An 18465-nucleotide genomic window follows, 5' to 3' on the forward strand; every position below is an offset into this window, starting at 1 on the left:
GGGGGGGGATCTCAGGCAGCTCAGTGTGGGGGGAACTCAGGCTGCTCAGTGTGGGGGAACTCAGGCTGTTCAGTGGGGGGAACTCAGGCTGCTCAGTGGGGGAGGGGGGAACTCAGGCTCTGACCAGAACAGGAGACAGCATTTGCAGGGCGAACTGATCATTTTATAGCAAGAGAATCCTGTGTTAGTTCAATTTTAAGTATTTTGCAAGTTTCATAAAGAAATAACTGGAGATCTATGCACCTTAACCAATTACAACATGCTTTCGAGTTTCTGAGTTAGGTTTAAAGTCAGTTTTTCTGTCAGTCACTGAGTTGGAAGCAAGGTAGGCTCATATTAATCCATCTCAATGTCTTAAATGAGGTGTCTCAACTCATGAATATTCATGTAAAGTAATATAAACCAAAAAGCATGACGCTTACATGTGGATGTTGTAATTAAAAGGGCTTCCTAATTTGTCCTAAAATATTATAGTATATTAACATGACCAGGCAGTTGTTGCCACCTAGGTGCTCACTTAGGGGTCTTAAGGAGGGTGTCTGCTGTCAGCCAGTCAGGTAGCTGCAAGCTTTGCTGTATTTCCCTCTTTATTGAAAATAGAGCTTTTCTCGTAGAACATCCTGACTGTGGTTCCTCCTCCTCCTCCTCCTCCTCCTCCTCCTCCTCCTCCTCCTCCTCCTCCTCCTCTTTCTCCTCATCCTCCCCCTCGTCCTCCCCCTCGTCCTCCCCCTCCTCCCAGGTTCTCTCCACCTCCCCTCATCTATATCTATCTGCCCCCTTTTGTCTCTTATTACAAAACAAACAGGCTGCTAAGGAATAATAATATAATGTAATGTAATATAATTTGACAAAGAAAAGCTAACATACAGGAACAGAACAAAGCCCAATGGAAGGAAAAGGGCCAGTGACAGAGATGTGCAAACAGAGACCTACTCTCTCCCCGTACACAGGAATCTCCTAAAAACACTAAACTGGAAGCTATCATATATATGCAAAGGACTTGTAGTGTAAAAAGAAAGAAACATATAAACAATTGAAGTAAAAATTAAAAACGAGATACAACTTTTAAAAGCCATGACACATTTTGAGACAAAGAACCTCCAAAGATGCTTTTGAATTCCTGTTGGTCATTTACTGCTCTATATCTAGTCCGCCCTTAAGAGTAGCTTGTTTCCCTATGGAATCCCAGCGGAGAAAACGAAATTTCCATTTGCAAGTGGTTATCCACTGGAGAGAGCTTGTGGGTTAGGGATGGGACCATGTGTCTACTTGCCCCTTCAGCTCTAGGACCCCATCTGGTGCAGCCCCGTGCAGGCCCTGTGTCTGTGAGATCATAGGTGTATCGCCCCTATTGATCCTCCACCCCCTCTGTCTCTTCCATTCTTTCTGCATCTTCCTCCACAAGGTTCCGTGTGCCGTGAGAGGAGGGATTTGATAGAGACACCCCCTTTAAGGTCCAGTGTTCTGAGATGTTTCTGTGGCTGTCTGTAATTCTAATTCTTCCAGCTGCAGCAAGGGGAAGCGTCTCTGATGGTGGCTGAGCTGGGGACTGGTCTTGGCCAGCATCTGTTTTCTTTCTTTTTAAAATTTGTGTCTATTCATTGTCCATGTATTGAGTTTCATGAAGGCATTTTCATATAAACACGTGATGAGTTTTAAGCATATGAGACTTTAAAAAATCAGACTCCAAAGGTCCTTTCCAGAATCTTAGTCTGGTACTCCGGCATATCTCATTTTCCCCTTTGTGCCTTGTCTTACCCTCTCAGCTTAACGTGCGTGGTGCCTTACAGGAGTCTGAGTGTACGTTTAGTCATTGAGTCATAAAGAAGTCAAATAGTAAGGAAATGGTCTGCACATCTCTGCACCATGTTTCCTAACAAGACTTTGACATGTCTCTCTTTTATTTTAAAGCAACCTGCCAGTTCCAAGGACGGAGCTACTTTGAAGGAGACAGGAACACAGTCTACTCATCTTCTGGAATGTGTGTCTTGTATGAATGCAAGGTAAGCTGGCTCTCCGGACCCTCCCAGAATCACCCGATTATGTGAACACTGCGAATGTTTCCTAACAAACATCCCCCCCCCGTCCCCCCGAAACCACATTCCTTTCAAATCCTAACTCAAAGAGAAAGTGGGACTCACAGTGACAGTTCAGATAGGAACACATTTCCATGATCTTTTCAAGCATGTAAGCTACTTGTTATGAAACAATTTTGCAACAAAGGAAAACAGTTACTTAGTCAAATCAGTTTTATGAAACTGAAAAGTTTCTAGTTCAGTCAAGTCCTTGCTAGTTCTTGTGAGGACAAAGGAAGAGGGGATAGAGTCCACTTGTTCTCTCTCGTGACCTTGACTCTGGTGAGACACATCACTCAGCTAACTGGAAAATAAAACACGAAGTGATCTAGGAAACATTAATTGTCGTACAGAGATATTATCAATATTGATTTTAAACGAATCCCTGAAGCAAATACTGTAGATTGTCTCTGTCCTGTGGAAGTTGGCTTGAAATACAGCAATGCAAAGCACACAAGGCTAAACCAAGGCCTACAGAGAGCACGTGAAGAGCCACAGGAAATGGGGTTGGCTTTCCTGGTACAAGGTCAAAGAGCAAGTGAGCACAGGAAAACACCACACCAGTCAAAGCTGGTTTGAACTTTTCCACTTAAATATCCCTTGTGTGTGGATTTGACAACCCATAGATCACATATAGCATTACAATTAAATACAAATAATTTAATCTGATTGTATCAATAAACTACTAGTTATAGAATGAAGGGCTGGGGAAAAGAAAGTCCTGAGGGTTTTTCCAGGATACATGAGATTTCAAAGGAGGTCCATTTCATGCACACTCGTCAGAGAATGTGTGAGGGTAAGCCAATTAGAGATGCTAAGAGGTAGACCTATGTCAGGAGGGACATGGGCTGTGGATTCTTGTCTTTATAGTGTACCTGGGAGGCTCTTTTTATTTATGATTTGCATCCCTATGATGTGGTTCCTCTCTTAAAGATAAGAGAATCAAGTCATAGGACTGTGCCCACAAACCACGGCCTCCTATCTCCAGATGAGACCTCTTCCCGGTATCCCCGCCCCATGCTATCCCATTGGGGCAAGCCTCACAGTGGAGCCTGATTTGGGGTCTGCTCTAGTCATTCCAAAACAAGAAAAGGGAACTATAAAAAAATGCAGTTTGAAGCAGACAGACACCTTCTGGTTGGTCTCTACATGTGACCTCTAATTCCGAATTATACACTGCATATTTGAACCACTGAGGGCACTTGATGTCTCTTAGTGTTTGGAGGTTTGATAACATGGATGGAACATATTTGCTAGCAGAGTTGCTTACCTGATACTAAATGTGCTATAGGATAACTTCTTTTAAATGAGCCCACTAAGAGGTCTGGATATAGACAACACTGCAAGTACTCAGTGTTCATTAGGTGAGTGGTGCCCTCTGTTTTCTAACACAAGATCATATCTCCTCTGGTCTCAGCTCCGGGATATCCAACAGGAGCACGAGGCACAAAGATGGTTTGTTGAGTTCAATTTTTGGTATTTAGTCCGTGTATCTAAAAGATCATTCAACTTGAAATCTTTAAAATAATTAATGGGATACATTTTTCCATTCTTTTAGCAATATCTTCAAAATAGTGTATATTATAATGTTGAAGAGCACGTGTAGCTGCTGGCTGTGGACTGGACGGCATAGCCCTGTCGAATAATCCTGCTTTTGTGATTCTTGACTAAATTCTTGGCATTAAGTCTCTCCATTGTCTCCTCCTTCTTCAGGCCCCTTAGCTTCTGTGTTCCAAACTTTATGTAACTGACAGAGTTGTCATGTTTCCATCATCTGTACTATTAATTCCAGTGTTTTTTGTTTGTTTGTTTTATTATTAGTCTTGCAGACTTGAAAATATGTTCCAGGGGCGTTGGCTTTAATAGGTGCATAGAACCATGTCATGCTTTTGAACTTAAGAGCACCAGAGCCGACATGACTTCGGTAGCAAAGGAAGGCTAGTGCCGGAGTACGGTTTATACGCGGCTTCTGCTGCATTCTTGAAGAGACAGTATAATTTGCATATATAAGCCAGGAAAAGCAACTATTGAAATGTGTATTTCCTCACGAAAGAGGTTCTCAGCAATGGTATAAAAAAGAAAACTATTGAGCCGCAGATAAAATGGCAGCCTGTAACCCCGAGACTTCCCTTCACTTCCACACTGGCAGCAGATGGAGCACTGTCAGCATCCTTGTTGATGATCAGAGACACAGTACAGAAGGAGCAAAGTGCTTGTTCCGGGGCACGGCCACTCCAGGTGTTCAAAAAGTAACTCCTATTCCGCTGTCTCCCAAGAGAACTTCATCTATTTGTTTACTAGAACATGCTGCTGTTGGTGTTACATTTATTTTTTTCATTCAAGATTCCAACTGTGTGCCAGAAAAATATCCTTAAATATTGGCTGGCACGACACACATTTGACTCTCATTTTCATGGTAGTTTTGTGCAAGAACATTGATATTCTTTACAAATTCATCTGTAAGTCAGAAAACGTTTCTCTCACTTCTTCACTCCCTCTCTCTCTCCCTCTCATTCCCCCCTCCTCTCCTCTCTCTCCCTGTCTCTCTTTGTCTCTCTGTCTCTGTCTGTCTCTGTCCGTCTCTGTCTCTCTCTTTCTCTCTCTCTGTCTCTCTGTCTCTCTGTCTCTCTGTCTCTCTGTCTCTCTTTCTCTCTCTCTCTCTCTCTCTCACACACACACACACACACACAGAAGGGGGGAAGGCAGACAGACGGACAGACAGACAGACAGACAGACATATATTGGGTCTCATCGTGTAGCCCTCACAGGCTTGGATCTTACTGTGTAGACCAGGCTGATCGTGATGTCACAGAGTTCTGCCACCTCCCAAATGACAGATATGTACCACAACCCCAGCAAGACTCTTCTTAACAGAATTTTGAAGCAACCTCATACAAAAATCCAACATAATTTTGCTGGTTTGACATGTGTTGAATTCAGAGTGTGCTGTCACTGAAATCCAAGCTCTGTCTTTGCTTATGCTTGTCACTATATTTAGAAATCTGTTGGAGAACTAACACACATTTCCAGGGTTACGTAGGTGTCCGAGTGTTGCTGGCCTGGCTTCTGTGTGTTGGGCTCTGTCACCCAGGGCTGTTGGCTCTCTGTGAAAGCTTGCCAGATGAGATTTAGTGCCGTAGGTATAACTCAATGGCCCAGGCAGAGGTCTTCTGACGGTAACTCTGCGGTCAAGTTCTAACTACGAAACGGCAGACATCTCTTTTCTGTTGTCCAATAGGATCAGACCATGAAGCTTGTTGAGAACGTTGGCTGCCCACCTTTAGATTGTCCCGAGTCTCATCAGATCGCCTTGTCTCACAGCTGCTGCAAGGTTTGTAAAGGTAAGCCTTTGGTGAAGTAATATCACTCTCAGGCAAGGACATGGGTGCAAGTGGAGGAAGTTATGTTAAATGACACAAACTGGAGTCAGAAAGACACCTGCCACATGCTTAAACTTACCCACGGGAGTTAAAAAGTACATATCACCAAAGGAGGAACAGCATAGTGGTTACTAGATCCCAGGAAGGCACAGAGAATGGACGGTGGAGAAAGATGGCTGACAGACCCAGGGGTACAGGTGGATGGGAAGAATGATTTCTGTCTTCTGTGGCTCAGTACGATCTGTGTGGATTACAATTAACTGTGTATTTCCAATTTCCTAATGGAAAGGGCTTGGAGCATTCCTACCACAAAAAAAAAAAAAAATGGAATATGTCTGAGATGATATATATGCCAATTACCCTACTCAAACCATTATGTATTATATGCATCTACTGAAATGTCATAAGCTATCCCATAATACACACAATTACTAGATGCCAATTAAAAACAAAAACATGTCAAAAGATTTATATACAAGAGTTTTTTTGTAGGAGGATAATATAACTGATATGCATGAGAAATTTTGATGAATTAATTCCAAAGGTTAACAACATTTTACCTGAATTTGTAACACAGTGGGAGGCCCTGAGCCCTTTGTTGAACTATAACAGAGATGCTCTCAGGCACTTTTGCCATATGTCTGTGCCTGTCTCTGGATCTGACCCCTAAACCTGAGTCAGCTTACCATTGCTGGAGACAGTTATCCTTCGATAGGTTCACTCTCCTTTCTCCTCGGTCTGTTTCTCCAGCTGACCTACATGCAGAAACAGACTGCACAAGATTTCCTGCTTGCATCAGGTCCACTCTGAACCATGCATTGGCTTCACAGCTACAGAGAAGACAGGCTTCATAGATGTGAACCACTTCTTTTCTGTTGCCTCTGATGGGATAAGGCCTAGACTTATAACCATATGGTTATAACCATAACTACCCCCGTCGTAGAGTTTTAGTTCACTGAATGCAAACAGCAAAAGTATTCACAGATGTAATGGCTACCTCAGGAGGCAGTGAGGTGCCCTCTCTAGAGGTTCTTAAACATGTTGGTTCAAGCATTAAAGTTAAGCAATGATTATACAGACTCCTTAAGACCTTGTCACCTATGAAACCATGAGACCTGTGCTGTGTCAACCTGAGGTTATACATGTGCGTGTCCACCTCTCGCCTCAGGCTGTGCCCTTCAGGGAAGAACTGAGTCTTTGTATTCATCTCTGTACCTTAACACTGGAGTGATGTCTGGAGTGTAGTCAATGTTCACAGGGACATATTTAGAATAGAGTAACCATCCCAGGCGCAGTGTGCACATAATAGAGACAGCGCTCTTCATGCTGATGTGAAGTGCAGCTTACAAAGGAAAAGGTAAATATACACGTTGGAAAATGTGTACCATTTTGTTTCCGTTGAAGTTACTCCATTACCAGGAAGGGGGGCAGCATTTGAAAAGTAAATAAAAAATAGATCAATTTAATAATAAAAAATAGATGAAAACTTATTCCTGCCCCTGTTTTGCACAGTGCTGGGCATTTTGTTTCCATCTTTATTTCGTTGTGTTCTGTTCACACTCAACTCTAATCATCAAATGAAAAGTTTTAGTTTTTTAACATTGTTATTTGTTGTCCATGTGAGCATACGTGTGCAGGCCACAGTGCACCAGTGAGTGGAGGCCAGAGCACACTTGCAGGAATTGTGAAATGTCAGTGAAATGCATTTTAAGAAACACGATCCTAATTTAGTTACTTAAAAAGAAAGGAATAAAATGGCCCTCCAGGAAAGGTTTGCATTTTTAAATTTAAATTGTGTAAATTTTTCTCTTGAGAATTTTGCTTCCAAATATTGAGTCTTAATCCTGAGACGTTATATTGTGAAGAGAAGTCAACTTTCTAAGCGATTAAAGGGGTATTAGTAACTCTATTTTTGTCTTTATGCGTTTATAACTTTTAAAATGATTTTATAGCATTCACTCTCCACTTGGTATTTCTCTACCTCCTTTGAACGACAGACACTTCCTGTGTCTCAGATCCATTGGCTATCTTAAGGTTTGTTAAGGTGCACCAGTAATGTTTCGTTGAAAGTTGTAGTTGAGTTCAATGTAACTCTGCAGTGCTACTGAAAATGCTCCAGGCAGTGAGTGATGAGTGTGACCCAGCGGGTAAAAGTGGGCACCGACTTCATTACACATAAGGAGGGCCCATTGAGATTTTTCTCAACTGTATGTCACTCCTATCTATATAGACAGAAGCTTATTTTAAGACCTTCTTGCCCTCTGATAGATGGGATAAAACTGTAAATCGGCAGGCAGCTTGAAGTTCTCGCAGTAAAGTATGCATTAGGCAATTTAAAAATTTGTCAGATGACCCACAATCATGTAATCCCCGTTTAAGATGGATTCCACCACTCAGGATTCCCATCCCAGCATTTCAGATATCATTGAACAGGGGGTTTCAATAGAAGAAAGAAATCCTTAGGGTCGGTGGCATGTGATTGGCGTCACTGTTTCTAAAAGTTCCATTTTTCTTTCTCATCAAAAAGACTCTGGGATCTGTGAAAATCCTGTTACTCATAAAAACTTTCTTCTTTTGGGTGGTTATAGACTGCCATGCACATCTTCGGACAAAATTAGATTAAAGTGATGTAATTTTCATTTTGAACAATTCCAAAATGCCCAATCTTCTTCATCCCTTAAATATTGTCGGGCACATTTCTCTCTGGCCTGGACGTTAAAGGATTGATAATGTGTGTTGCCATGTGTTAGCACCTTCACTGGAACATTCATTTTGAACTCAGTGAATCCTTGTTTCAAGTATGCAGAGAGCTACAGTAGGATGACTAAGGGCTGGGTAGCATTTATAAAGTCAATAACAAAAAAGATATAAATGCATTTGAAGTAGAAATTAATTGAATCAAACAAACATAAAGAACATTTTGTTTTTATCAGCAAATCATAGCAGCTGTGGGTGCCTGCCCTAGGTCTGCACAATAACGGACATGGCCATAGCCAGGCATAGATGGAAGAGGGGCTCAGGGGCCTTCTCCTTATGGAAGCCATTTGCTCAGGGACCAAGGGAGATTCAGGGATTCAGGGAGAAGCGAGGCTCTGTCTTCAGTTGTGTGGCCACTGGTAACCACACACACAGACGGTCCTGGTTAAAGAAAGTGGGTCATAAAACCAACAGTCATGAATCTGAGGGACTGGTGGTGGGCATGGTAGACAGAAAAGGGGGGACAGGTGACATGGGTAATCAGAATATATAATATACATGTGTTAAATTGTCAAGTAATAACCTAGTAAGTCTTTAGAGTACATAGCTTCAAAATTAACTACTCTTTCTTTTTTGTTTTTCTTTTGTTTGTTTGTTTGAGGCAGAGTATTTCTATGTAATATTGTGTAGCACTGGCTGTCCTGGAACTCACTTTGTAGCACAGGCTGGCTTCAAACTCAGAGATTCTTCTGTCTGCCTCTCTCTCTCTCTCTCTCTCTCTCTCTCTCTCTCTCCCTCCCTCCCTCCCCTCCCCTCCCCTCCCCTCCCCTCCTCTCCCCTCTCCTTCTTTCCCTTCTTTTAATTCTGGTTTGTTTGTTTTTTCTTTGCCTGTCATTTACTTTCTAAAGAGAGGAAGAGATAGATGGAAAGGTGGGAAGATCTGGGAGGAATTGGGTGTGTGTGTGCAGGGAACCATGATCAGAATATATTGTATGAAAAAAGGTTTTTCAAGAAAAAAAGAAAAAAGAAAAATAAACCAAGGGCACTATGGAGCAGATTGCTGTGTCACAGTCTTATTTACCCGAATATCTTCTTCTTCAGGTTATGACTTCTGTTCTGAGAAGCATACCTGCATGGAGAACTCCGTCTGCAGGAACCTGAACGACAGGGCCGTGTGCAGCTGCCGGGATGGCTTCCGGGCTCTCCGGGAGGACAACGCCTACTGCGAAGGTAATCCTTAGTCTCATGTGTAGCTTGGCTGGCTGTAGAAATCCGTTGGGACTACTGCATGTAAAATTTATTAATTTCCCAGGTTGTCAAGTTGATGGGCCCATTAAAAGCAGTGAGTTTAATCTGAAGCATATTAATCAGCTAAAAATAATTATCTTTCAAATTAGAGTTTTTCAGCTATCTGCTAATAAGCTAATGTGGCCATTCCTCGGATTAGAACAATGTCTCCACTGTGAAATTGCCTTCTCCATTTCATAATTAGATATTCAGGTAGCTCACATAGTGACATGATCGCCATGGCCTGTAGTACGAATCACAGTTGGACTTTTCTAGACACCGCTGTGTAACAAAGGTGGTCAATGACCAGGAAGATGAAGTGTCTACTGCTACTTTCCTTTGCTGCTGTTTGTAACCTCAGTGATCATTTGCCTGCTCTATTTTACTTAGCAAATAGACACAATAGAAAATATCATTTCTTGCTTATTTGAAAAAAACCCCTATATTCAAGGTAGTTTGCTGTCTCATAGAGATGATGCAAATACAGTGAGTAGGCCATGTAGTTTGTTTGGCTCTAGCTGTGCTCCTGTAGACTGGCAAAGTCCCTGTGATGCTGGAATTTACCCTTCCGAGGTGCTTCTATGTAAACCTAAACCATCCATGGGTTAATGTATGGCCAAAGGAGAACACTGATCTGAGGGCATTGGGTATTTGGGGGACTTAGAGGCTCCATTTTACCCCTGAAGCTTTCAAGCTCACACCACAGGTCACTAGAGGTAGAGAGTGTGTGGCAACAACAGCCTCCGTTCATTCCTTTGAGAACTGGCTGTTTCCCTTGGAATTAGGTAGATTTTCTCTATATGAGAATTGGTATTCATTTTTTAAAGCTGCCTTTGGATCAAGTATTTCTTTCAGTGCTTCTTATTCATCCCTGAAGGGACCCTTCCATTTACGAAGAAGGAAGGATTCATGGCTTTCCACCCCATTAATAATGCAAATTTATTTAAAGTTATTTTTAACAGATCTTAAGTTAGGATGGATTTTTACTTTGTGATTTTTTTTTCTTAGTGAACATAGAGTTGAGTTTTCTTAGCAAAGTTATCTATTTTCATCATAATAGTTACGTACCCTCACATGTAATGAGCTCTCCTGGCATTATTAACATGCACATGTATGTAACCAGAGATACAAACATATGTAACCAATGATGCAAACACATATGTCTTTTCGAACATAGATTTTCTGATCATTTCTTTAGCTGATTTTTTTTGTTAACTGTATGCACTTACATAACAAATACTCAGTGAGCATTCAGTATCTAGCAAGCACTTTTCTATGCCCTGGGCAGTAAATGGTGAGCAAAATGATTAAGCTTGCATGCTCAGAAACTTTACATTCTAGGAGGAGGAGAACAGAGTAAGCTGGTAACCATGGAGAGGATAATTGTATGGTAGAAAATCACCACAGGAAGGAAGTGAAACAGATGGTGGGCTGGAAGTGACAGGGGATTCATGGGAGTGGGATGCTCAGCCTTTGAAGTGGCTGTCCCTCCCTCAGGTCTCTGGATGACAAGGAAAAGACTTAGAAAGACTTGGGACAGTGCATTCCAACTAGAAGGAACAGAGTGTGGAAAAGTCCTAGGTAAAAGCAAACTTGGAACGCTCCAGAGACAGAGAGGAAAATGATGTAATGGTAAGAGGGATGGGGCTTTGGTTGGACAATTAGTAGGGCCAGCAGATGTCAGTGGCTTGTAAGGACGTCAGGCCATGGTTTCACTTAGATGTTCTTGTACTTACATGGGACTGATAATGAACTGCTGCCATCGTGGGAAAGGAACTGTATATTCACAGAGAGACCAGGGAAAGGCTGCTGTAGAAGTTTCAGCGAAGATGTCCTGGCCTCAGTCAGAACAGTGACAGGCGGTGATGAGGGCGAGCACATTCACAGTGAATCTTCAGAGCAAGAGCCATGCGGATGGTTTATAACGGTGTAGGCCTGACAAAGGGCTCTAGGAGAGTCAGAATTTGGAAGTTAAGCAACACATAGATACTGTTATCATTTATAGAGATGGGCCACAGTCTAAGAAGCTAGAGATATGAAGACATTCTTTGTTTAAATTGTTTCTAATTTTGTTCCCCTGCAAGTTTGTATCCACATGTAGATGTTCCCATCTTGAATGTATCATGCTGAGATGTTTATTAACCTTGTTCTTGGCCATTTGAAGATGTATCTCTCAAAACTTGAGAAAATGATGGAAGGATGTTGGAACCTTGAAATTTTTATACATGTGGGCATCTAAGTCTTTTGTAATTTTGGCTATTCACACAGTATTGGTCTATGAGGGAAAGGGTCTTTTGATGCTACTTTGAGGCATGGTCTCATGTATCTCCAGTCTGGCCTTAACGTCCCTCTATAGGATGACCCTGAACTTCTGGTATTATATGCCACTACCAACCTAAGCTCTGATATTACAAGTGTAGTCTTGTGATACCACATCTGGTTTATACAGTCCTTGAAATCAAAACCATGAACTCTTTCACTTTAAGTAAGCCCTATGCCAACAGAGCAACATCCTCAGCATTTTGAGACATATTCTCTGCTTTAAAAAATATATTTTAACTATGTATCTATCCATCTACCTATCCATCCATCCATGCATGCATCTATCTATCTATCTATCTATCAATCAATCATATATATATATATGCATATATATATATATATATATGATATACATTTTTTGGTTCCTTGATATTACATTTCTAAAGCTAACCTTGCAAGGTCTATTCCCTTATTTGGCTACTGTGCATGTGTGTGTATGTATATATGTATATATGTGTATATATATATATATATATATATATATATATATATATATAATTTGTGTGTGTGAGTGTGTGTCACATACTTATATATACATATGTGCCAGTGCGTATGTGGAGGTTAGAGAACAATTTATATGAGTTGGTTTTATGCTTCAGGACCTGTGGGTCCTGATAAACACCTTTACCGACTGAGCCATCTTGCCAGCCCACCTTGGCAATACTCTCATTAAATTCGCCTTCTGTTTTTATGCTAGCATTGTTGCTAACTGTTGATTGCTTTGAATTTTTAGACACAATCCATATGTTAAATGTTGATGTGGTATTACATGATACTTATCAGCCTCTAGTTTGCTAGAGCCTTGTCCCTGTAAAAAAACAAAATAGATTTCTACACTAAAAGTAAGAGAATGATAGTTTGTTAGTGACATAAATTTTATTCCCTAAATCTGTGAGGTTGTTTTAATGCTACAGCTATAATTGTGGTTATTGATTTTGACTGTAGTGTGCCTGTTCAGCACTCCTACAGCATCAGTAAATGTTAAAGTTGATTTATTCACCGCACCTACATTTATTGAATGCCTCTCTTGTACAAGGTTAGTGCTAAATGTGATGCCACATGTGGTGATGCACATGGCTGATACTATCTCAGGCAAAGAAGACAACAAATCCATTATTAAATAACATTTTACCAACACGTGACAAGTACCCTGAAAGATGAATAGACTACCTAGGAGCCTAACTAGGAAATGTTGGGATTCAGAAAATCTTGTGCAGAGTTTAATTCTGAAACGTGAAGGGTGAGTGAGACCAGCTAGCCTTAGATGGGATAGAAGGATTCTCCTGTGTGGAAGAGCCAGGCTTCTTGGGGGGACAGAAGCACTTTAGGAGATTAAAGGGCAGCCCATGTGAGACAGAGAGAAGAGGAAGCCATGTTTATGAGAGGCAGGATGAGATGTGGAGCATTGGATATCAAAGGCTGCCGTATCCATCTTCTTATCTGGTCACTGGGATTCACCACCTGGCAACAGCACCTTAAAGAGAGAGAATGATGTTTACAGTCCTCCTCCAGTCCTCCACATAGTGCAGGCTTGAGGGAAAGCAGGGGGATGGGGTGTCAGTGTTGACCAGCAGGAATGTGGAGCAGCTGCTACATGGTGTAGCCAGTCAGGAAGCAGAGACAGCACAAGAAGCAGTGTATGAACCTTAAGCTTCTCTCTATCGGTGACCTGCTTGATGCATGTAGGATCCCCATCCCAGAGGTTACACAACCTCCCCAAACAGAGATGTCCTCTGGAGACAAAGTCAAGGGCCCTAGCAGGTCTGAGCATGGCAAACACAGCCCTGGGCATGGCAAACGTGGCACTGGCAGGCTTTCACCCCCCCCCCTTTTCCTCTCCCTCGCTAAACCTTGAGATTCCATTTCTAAAGCTAACCACCAAGGTCTGTTCCCTTACTTGGCCACTTTGTATTGCCTGACTCATTCCTGAGGCTGATCATCAAGGTCCAGCTATCAAAATATCAAGGTCCAGCCATCAAATTTCATTACTTTGACTGTCCTAATTAACTTCCCAGCCCATCCTAGCTCACTCTGACACATTTTCCCTCTTAAAATTAACACTTGGCGGAGCCGTTTGCTGCTGTTTCTGCCTGCCTCAGATTCAGCATGTGGCACACTTGATCATATCATGAGGCAGGAGGGAGACTCATACCAGATGTGAGCAGGTGTCGGTGCCCTGCTCTAGGTACTTCACAGATCCCCAGAAGGGCAAGGCAACACAACATCTTCTCTTTCCCTTGCCTAATAAGGGATCTCTTTGTGTTTAGTTTGCCCTTGGAAATCACTATTTGGTGTGTGGTCTGTGCCTAATCTGAGGTCTAGAGAGAGCACCCCACAGTACGTGGGTACCTTCACAGAATGTTCCAGCACTTGAACCTGTGAGAGACATTTCATATTCAAACTATGACAGAGTGTTGTTGAGGCACAGAGGTCTTGGTCACCTGTTTTAAGGAAATCACTTCAGCTGCAAGGCGGAGGTGGAGAAAGCAGCTGGGAACTGGCGGTGATTAAATGCCAATGGAAAGATGGAGACACTTCAGAGGTAAAACTACCAGGTTCTGAGGATTCTGGTGATAGCGGACAAGGAAGAAGGTGTGGAAGTTGATCCCCTGGTTTTGAGTCAAAAGTAGATGAATGCTGATGAGGCTCACTTACGGGAGAGGCTGGGAAAACAGTCTTGGGTTAGTTCTGGTTTGGGTATATTTGTTTAAATATGATTGGATGTGGCGTTCAGTTACAGTTGGACATGCAACGGAATTCTTAAGTGAAAGTGGTGTGATACATAAAATGTTGGGGGGAAGAGAGGAGAGGGCAGCACCCTAGAGCCTCAGGAAGAGCGGATTCCAGGTAAATGCTGAACATTCCTTAGAATATTTTCTGTGACTACAGCAGAATACCCGAGACCAGTTACTTTACAAACAATAGAAGTTGTCATTATAGAAGAAGTTATGTTGCCTTGCCCTTCCGGGAATCTGTGAAGTACCTAGAGCAGGGCACTGACACCTGCTCACATCTGGTAAAAGTCTCCCTCCTGCCTCATGATATGACCAAGTGTGCCAGATGCTGATTCCGAGCATATATGCTCACTCCATTCCCCTCTTTACTGAAACTCCTGTGCCTCCTCAAGGACCCCACCCTCTAGAACTGCTGGCATGTAAGTTTAGAAAATGGAGTTTTCAGATGTCAACGTCTGGCAGACACAATAAAAGTACATCTACTTCTGGGAGATCAAGAAAAGTCCAGAAGGACAGAAAGGCATCCTTGGCAATGAAGCTGACAGATGAGACTGAGGACATGAGCATCCCGATTTGGTTACAGAAGTGACAGTAGAGCCAGTTTGCAGCTCCAAAGAGCATGTCACAGAAGAGAGAGAGGGGAGAGGAGACCTCAAGGACTTTGCTTTTGTCCTTTTAAGTTACTTCCCTTCTTGGTTTTTAATTGAATCTTACAGGATACTAGTTAGACTTTCTATTGCTGTAATAAAACACCATGACCAAAAGCATCTTGCAGAGAAAAGAATTTATTTGGCTTCCATGCCCTGGTTGCTGTCGATTGAAGGAGGCCAAGGCAGTGACCTGGAGTCAAGAACTGAGGCAGACACTGAGCTCTGCTTCCAGCTTGCTCTCCATGGCTTGCTCTGTTTCCTTATACAGCTCTGAACCACTGGCCCAAGAGTAGCCCCGCCCCCAGTGGGCTGATCCTGCCTATCCCAATTACTAATTAAGAAAATGGCCCACAGACTTGCTTATGTTTCAGTATGATAGAGGTATTTTCTTAGTCGAGGTTCCTTTCCCCAGAAAGCTGTGCTGATGTCAAGTTGACAAACAACAACCGAAACACAGAGACACACTGCCAGTAGGGTAAACATAGGATTTTTACAACCTCACAGCTTGCCCAGTGTTTAGATATAAAAGAACTGATATCTGAAAATACGCTGGCGTTTCTGTCTCTTGTGAACCCTATATTCACCTCACTTCCCCCTTTGAAATTATATATCTTTCCCTACCCATTTCCTGTTGCCTGACTCCTGTGAGTTACTATGGTTTTAGTGTTTACGTTTCATTTCACCTTTTTTCAGTTTATATATGATGTCTGAACATTGTCCAGAGTTTAGTTGGGGACTGTATTTTCAGAATGGTTCCCTGCTCCGTGTCAGTTTTCATTTTCAATTGGAAATGCCTGGGCCTCTTGATGTGTTCACAGAATCGTCTCTCCTCACCTATGAGGGTCATGTTGGCACTCTTGATCAGGGACCCCAGAACTCAGCCAGTAAATTCCTCTTCAGTGCTGTAGATCCTGGACCTCACAGTCACATCTGTCCATGTCAATCATGTGGAAGCAGCCATTCCCTGACTACACTTCTCATGGCCACCGGGGGTTTGCTCTCCAAGCTCTTGATGATGCCCTGAGAAGAGAGATTGTCTTACAGAAGTGAATCGTGTAAAGAACTGAACGTCATGTGTAATTATAAAAACTAGTCAGGTGTGTCTTTAAGTGTGTGTGCTTGTGTGTGTCTGTGTGTCTGTGTGTGTTTATAAGAGTTTGGTAGAGTCTGAAACCTAAAGCACATAACTCCTTATTGGTAGAATTGTTTTCTGGACATGTTGGGTTCAGTCTTTATCATTTTAATGTCTGTTTGATTTGTTGTGTGTGTTTTAGTGTTCATGTGTAAAAGTCAGCATCTCTTACTGTAGGTAATAATAACGACTATCATATAATAAATAATAACAAAACACTATTTTAAACCATCAAGTCCAATTTGTGCCGCCCAGGTACTGTTGGGTGTGTGATCTCCCACTGGATCACTGTGCTCTGCTCACCAAGGCCCACACACTTAAAAGAAAATTGACTTACCTCCCTGTCCTAGTGGTTATCAGTTGTTAGTAACTCTCCAGCTGGGGTGGAATTTCTTGCTCACCTCCCCTCTCCACACTGAGATTTTTTTTTTCCAGCTAGGTCTTTCACAGACCCTGTACATACTGTAATAGCCACAAAGAGACTCTGTGTGCAGCCTCCCCATCGTGTCCAGCCGCACTGCTTCCCTGACACTGCTTCTGGCTCTTACGGGCCTTCATCCCTCTCTGGATAGCGTCCCCACTCTTTCCTGTTACAGTCTATCCTACAGCTGAAAGAACTGAAGAGCTTGGAAATCTAGATGACTTGCCCAAGATCATTTGCTCAGACAGCAACTAGTTAATTCAGGGTCCAAATTCATGCAACCTCCCCTCGTCCATAAACTCTGCCGGTCTGCCTTCCTTTCTTCCCTTTCTTCTTTCTTTTTGTCACTTTTAATTTACTTGTTAGGAACCTTACCTAATTCAGTTTTTCACAAACAAGAATCCTATGTAATTTTCTTCATAACAATCTTCCTAATGCAGCTATGTTAATTTTTTAATTTTAAGGAAAGAATAAATTTGCAGTCCTACAGTAAAATAGTTACTTGGAATTAGAAATATGGTGAGTTAGAGCCACATGAATTCCATTTCTCCTCTTCTATTTTTACTTTCTCTCAGTTCCTCCCTTCCTTCCTTCCTTCCTTCCTTCCTTCCTTCCTTCCTTCCTTCTTTCCTTCCTTCCTTCCCCCTCCCTCTCTTCCTTCCCTCCCTCCTTTCCTTGTCTCCCCTTTCTCCTGTCTTACCTCCTCCCCCTCCTCTTTCCTTCCTCCTCCCTCCCTTACTTCCCCTCCACTGCCTTCCTCCCTCTTTCCTTCCTTTCTCACCCTTCCTCCTCTTTGTTTACAACTCCTTGCTATCTCACAGCTGACTCTCTTCATGAATTCCTACTCAGTCAACATCAGCGTATCATTAGGTATGGAATGTTGAGGCATCTGAGTTGATTCCTCTAAGAATAAACAGAGTGAGGGCCCTAAAGAGTTTCTTTACAGGACAGGAAGGAAAATACAGAATGAGTAGAAATCTGTGATTTTAAATGAAGCCCAAGAGCCCTTACTGGAACTAATGAGAGGCCTCCTAATACAGCCGGGATAAATGGCCCAGAGAACTAAGCCCTATGGGATTAATTAGAGAAGCCTAACAGATATGGTAGCTTTCAAAGCTATGGCTAATGATGCACTCTTTGTGGTATGTTAGGATAACATTTCTTTAAAAAAAAAAAAGTTCAAAAATGCTGAACAGTCAAGATCCTGCAGATAAAAGAAGCAGTGTGATTTATTGTAAGGAATTACCTTGTGGGGCTGCTGAAGTGGACAAGTCCCAGGGTTTGCTGTTGGTAAACTCCAGGCAAAGAAGAGCTGCTGATACTACAGTTGTAATCTGAGTCCAAAGCCAGAGAGCCTGTCTTAGACCCATGTCCCTAAGAACAGGAGAAAACCAACATCCTGAGCCAAGCAGACAGACAGTGGAGGCATCTTTGTCTTAGGGGTTGCCATCACTGTTAAAAGACACCATAATCATGGCAACTCTTATGAAAAAATCCTTTTTTTTCTTTTTTTTTATAGGATATTTTATTTATTTACAATACAGATGTCATCCCCTTTCCCCAATTCCCCTCACTAGAACCCCCTATTCTATACTCCCTCTTCCTTTATGCTTTTATACCATTTTGATTACATGCATGTAATAAGGTCAGTTCTAGGTTGAGGGTCTAGCAATACAATAGATGCAAATAGTCAAGGAACAAGCAATACAATAACCACAAATAGTCAAAGAAAAAGCAAGGCAATAAACCCGGTTCTGTGAACACTC

At 42.2% G+C, this 18465-nt stretch overlaps 1 protein-coding gene across 1 annotated transcript in view; it reads left to right on the plus strand.

Moving 5' to 3' along the window:
- Window positions 1-18465, plus strand: part of Nell2 (neural EGFL like 2) — a gene marked incomplete at its 3' end in the record, with an annotated part of 263811 nt that overhangs the window by 124238 nt on the left and 121108 nt on the right. The window contains exons 10-12 of the mRNA XM_028789385.1: window positions 1912-2003; window positions 5314-5416; window positions 9254-9382. Coding sequence (XP_028645218.1) covers window positions 1912-2003; window positions 5314-5416; window positions 9254-9382 — 324 coding nt within the window. The remainder of the gene's footprint in view (window positions 1-1911; window positions 2004-5313; window positions 5417-9253; window positions 9383-18465) is intronic.

Source organism: Grammomys surdaster, unplaced genomic scaffold (genome assembly GCF_004785775.1).
Source record: "Grammomys surdaster isolate TR1022 unplaced genomic scaffold, NIH_TR_1.0 125818, whole genome shotgun sequence".
Taxonomy (NCBI): Eukaryota; Metazoa; Chordata; class Mammalia; order Rodentia; family Muridae; genus Grammomys; species Grammomys surdaster.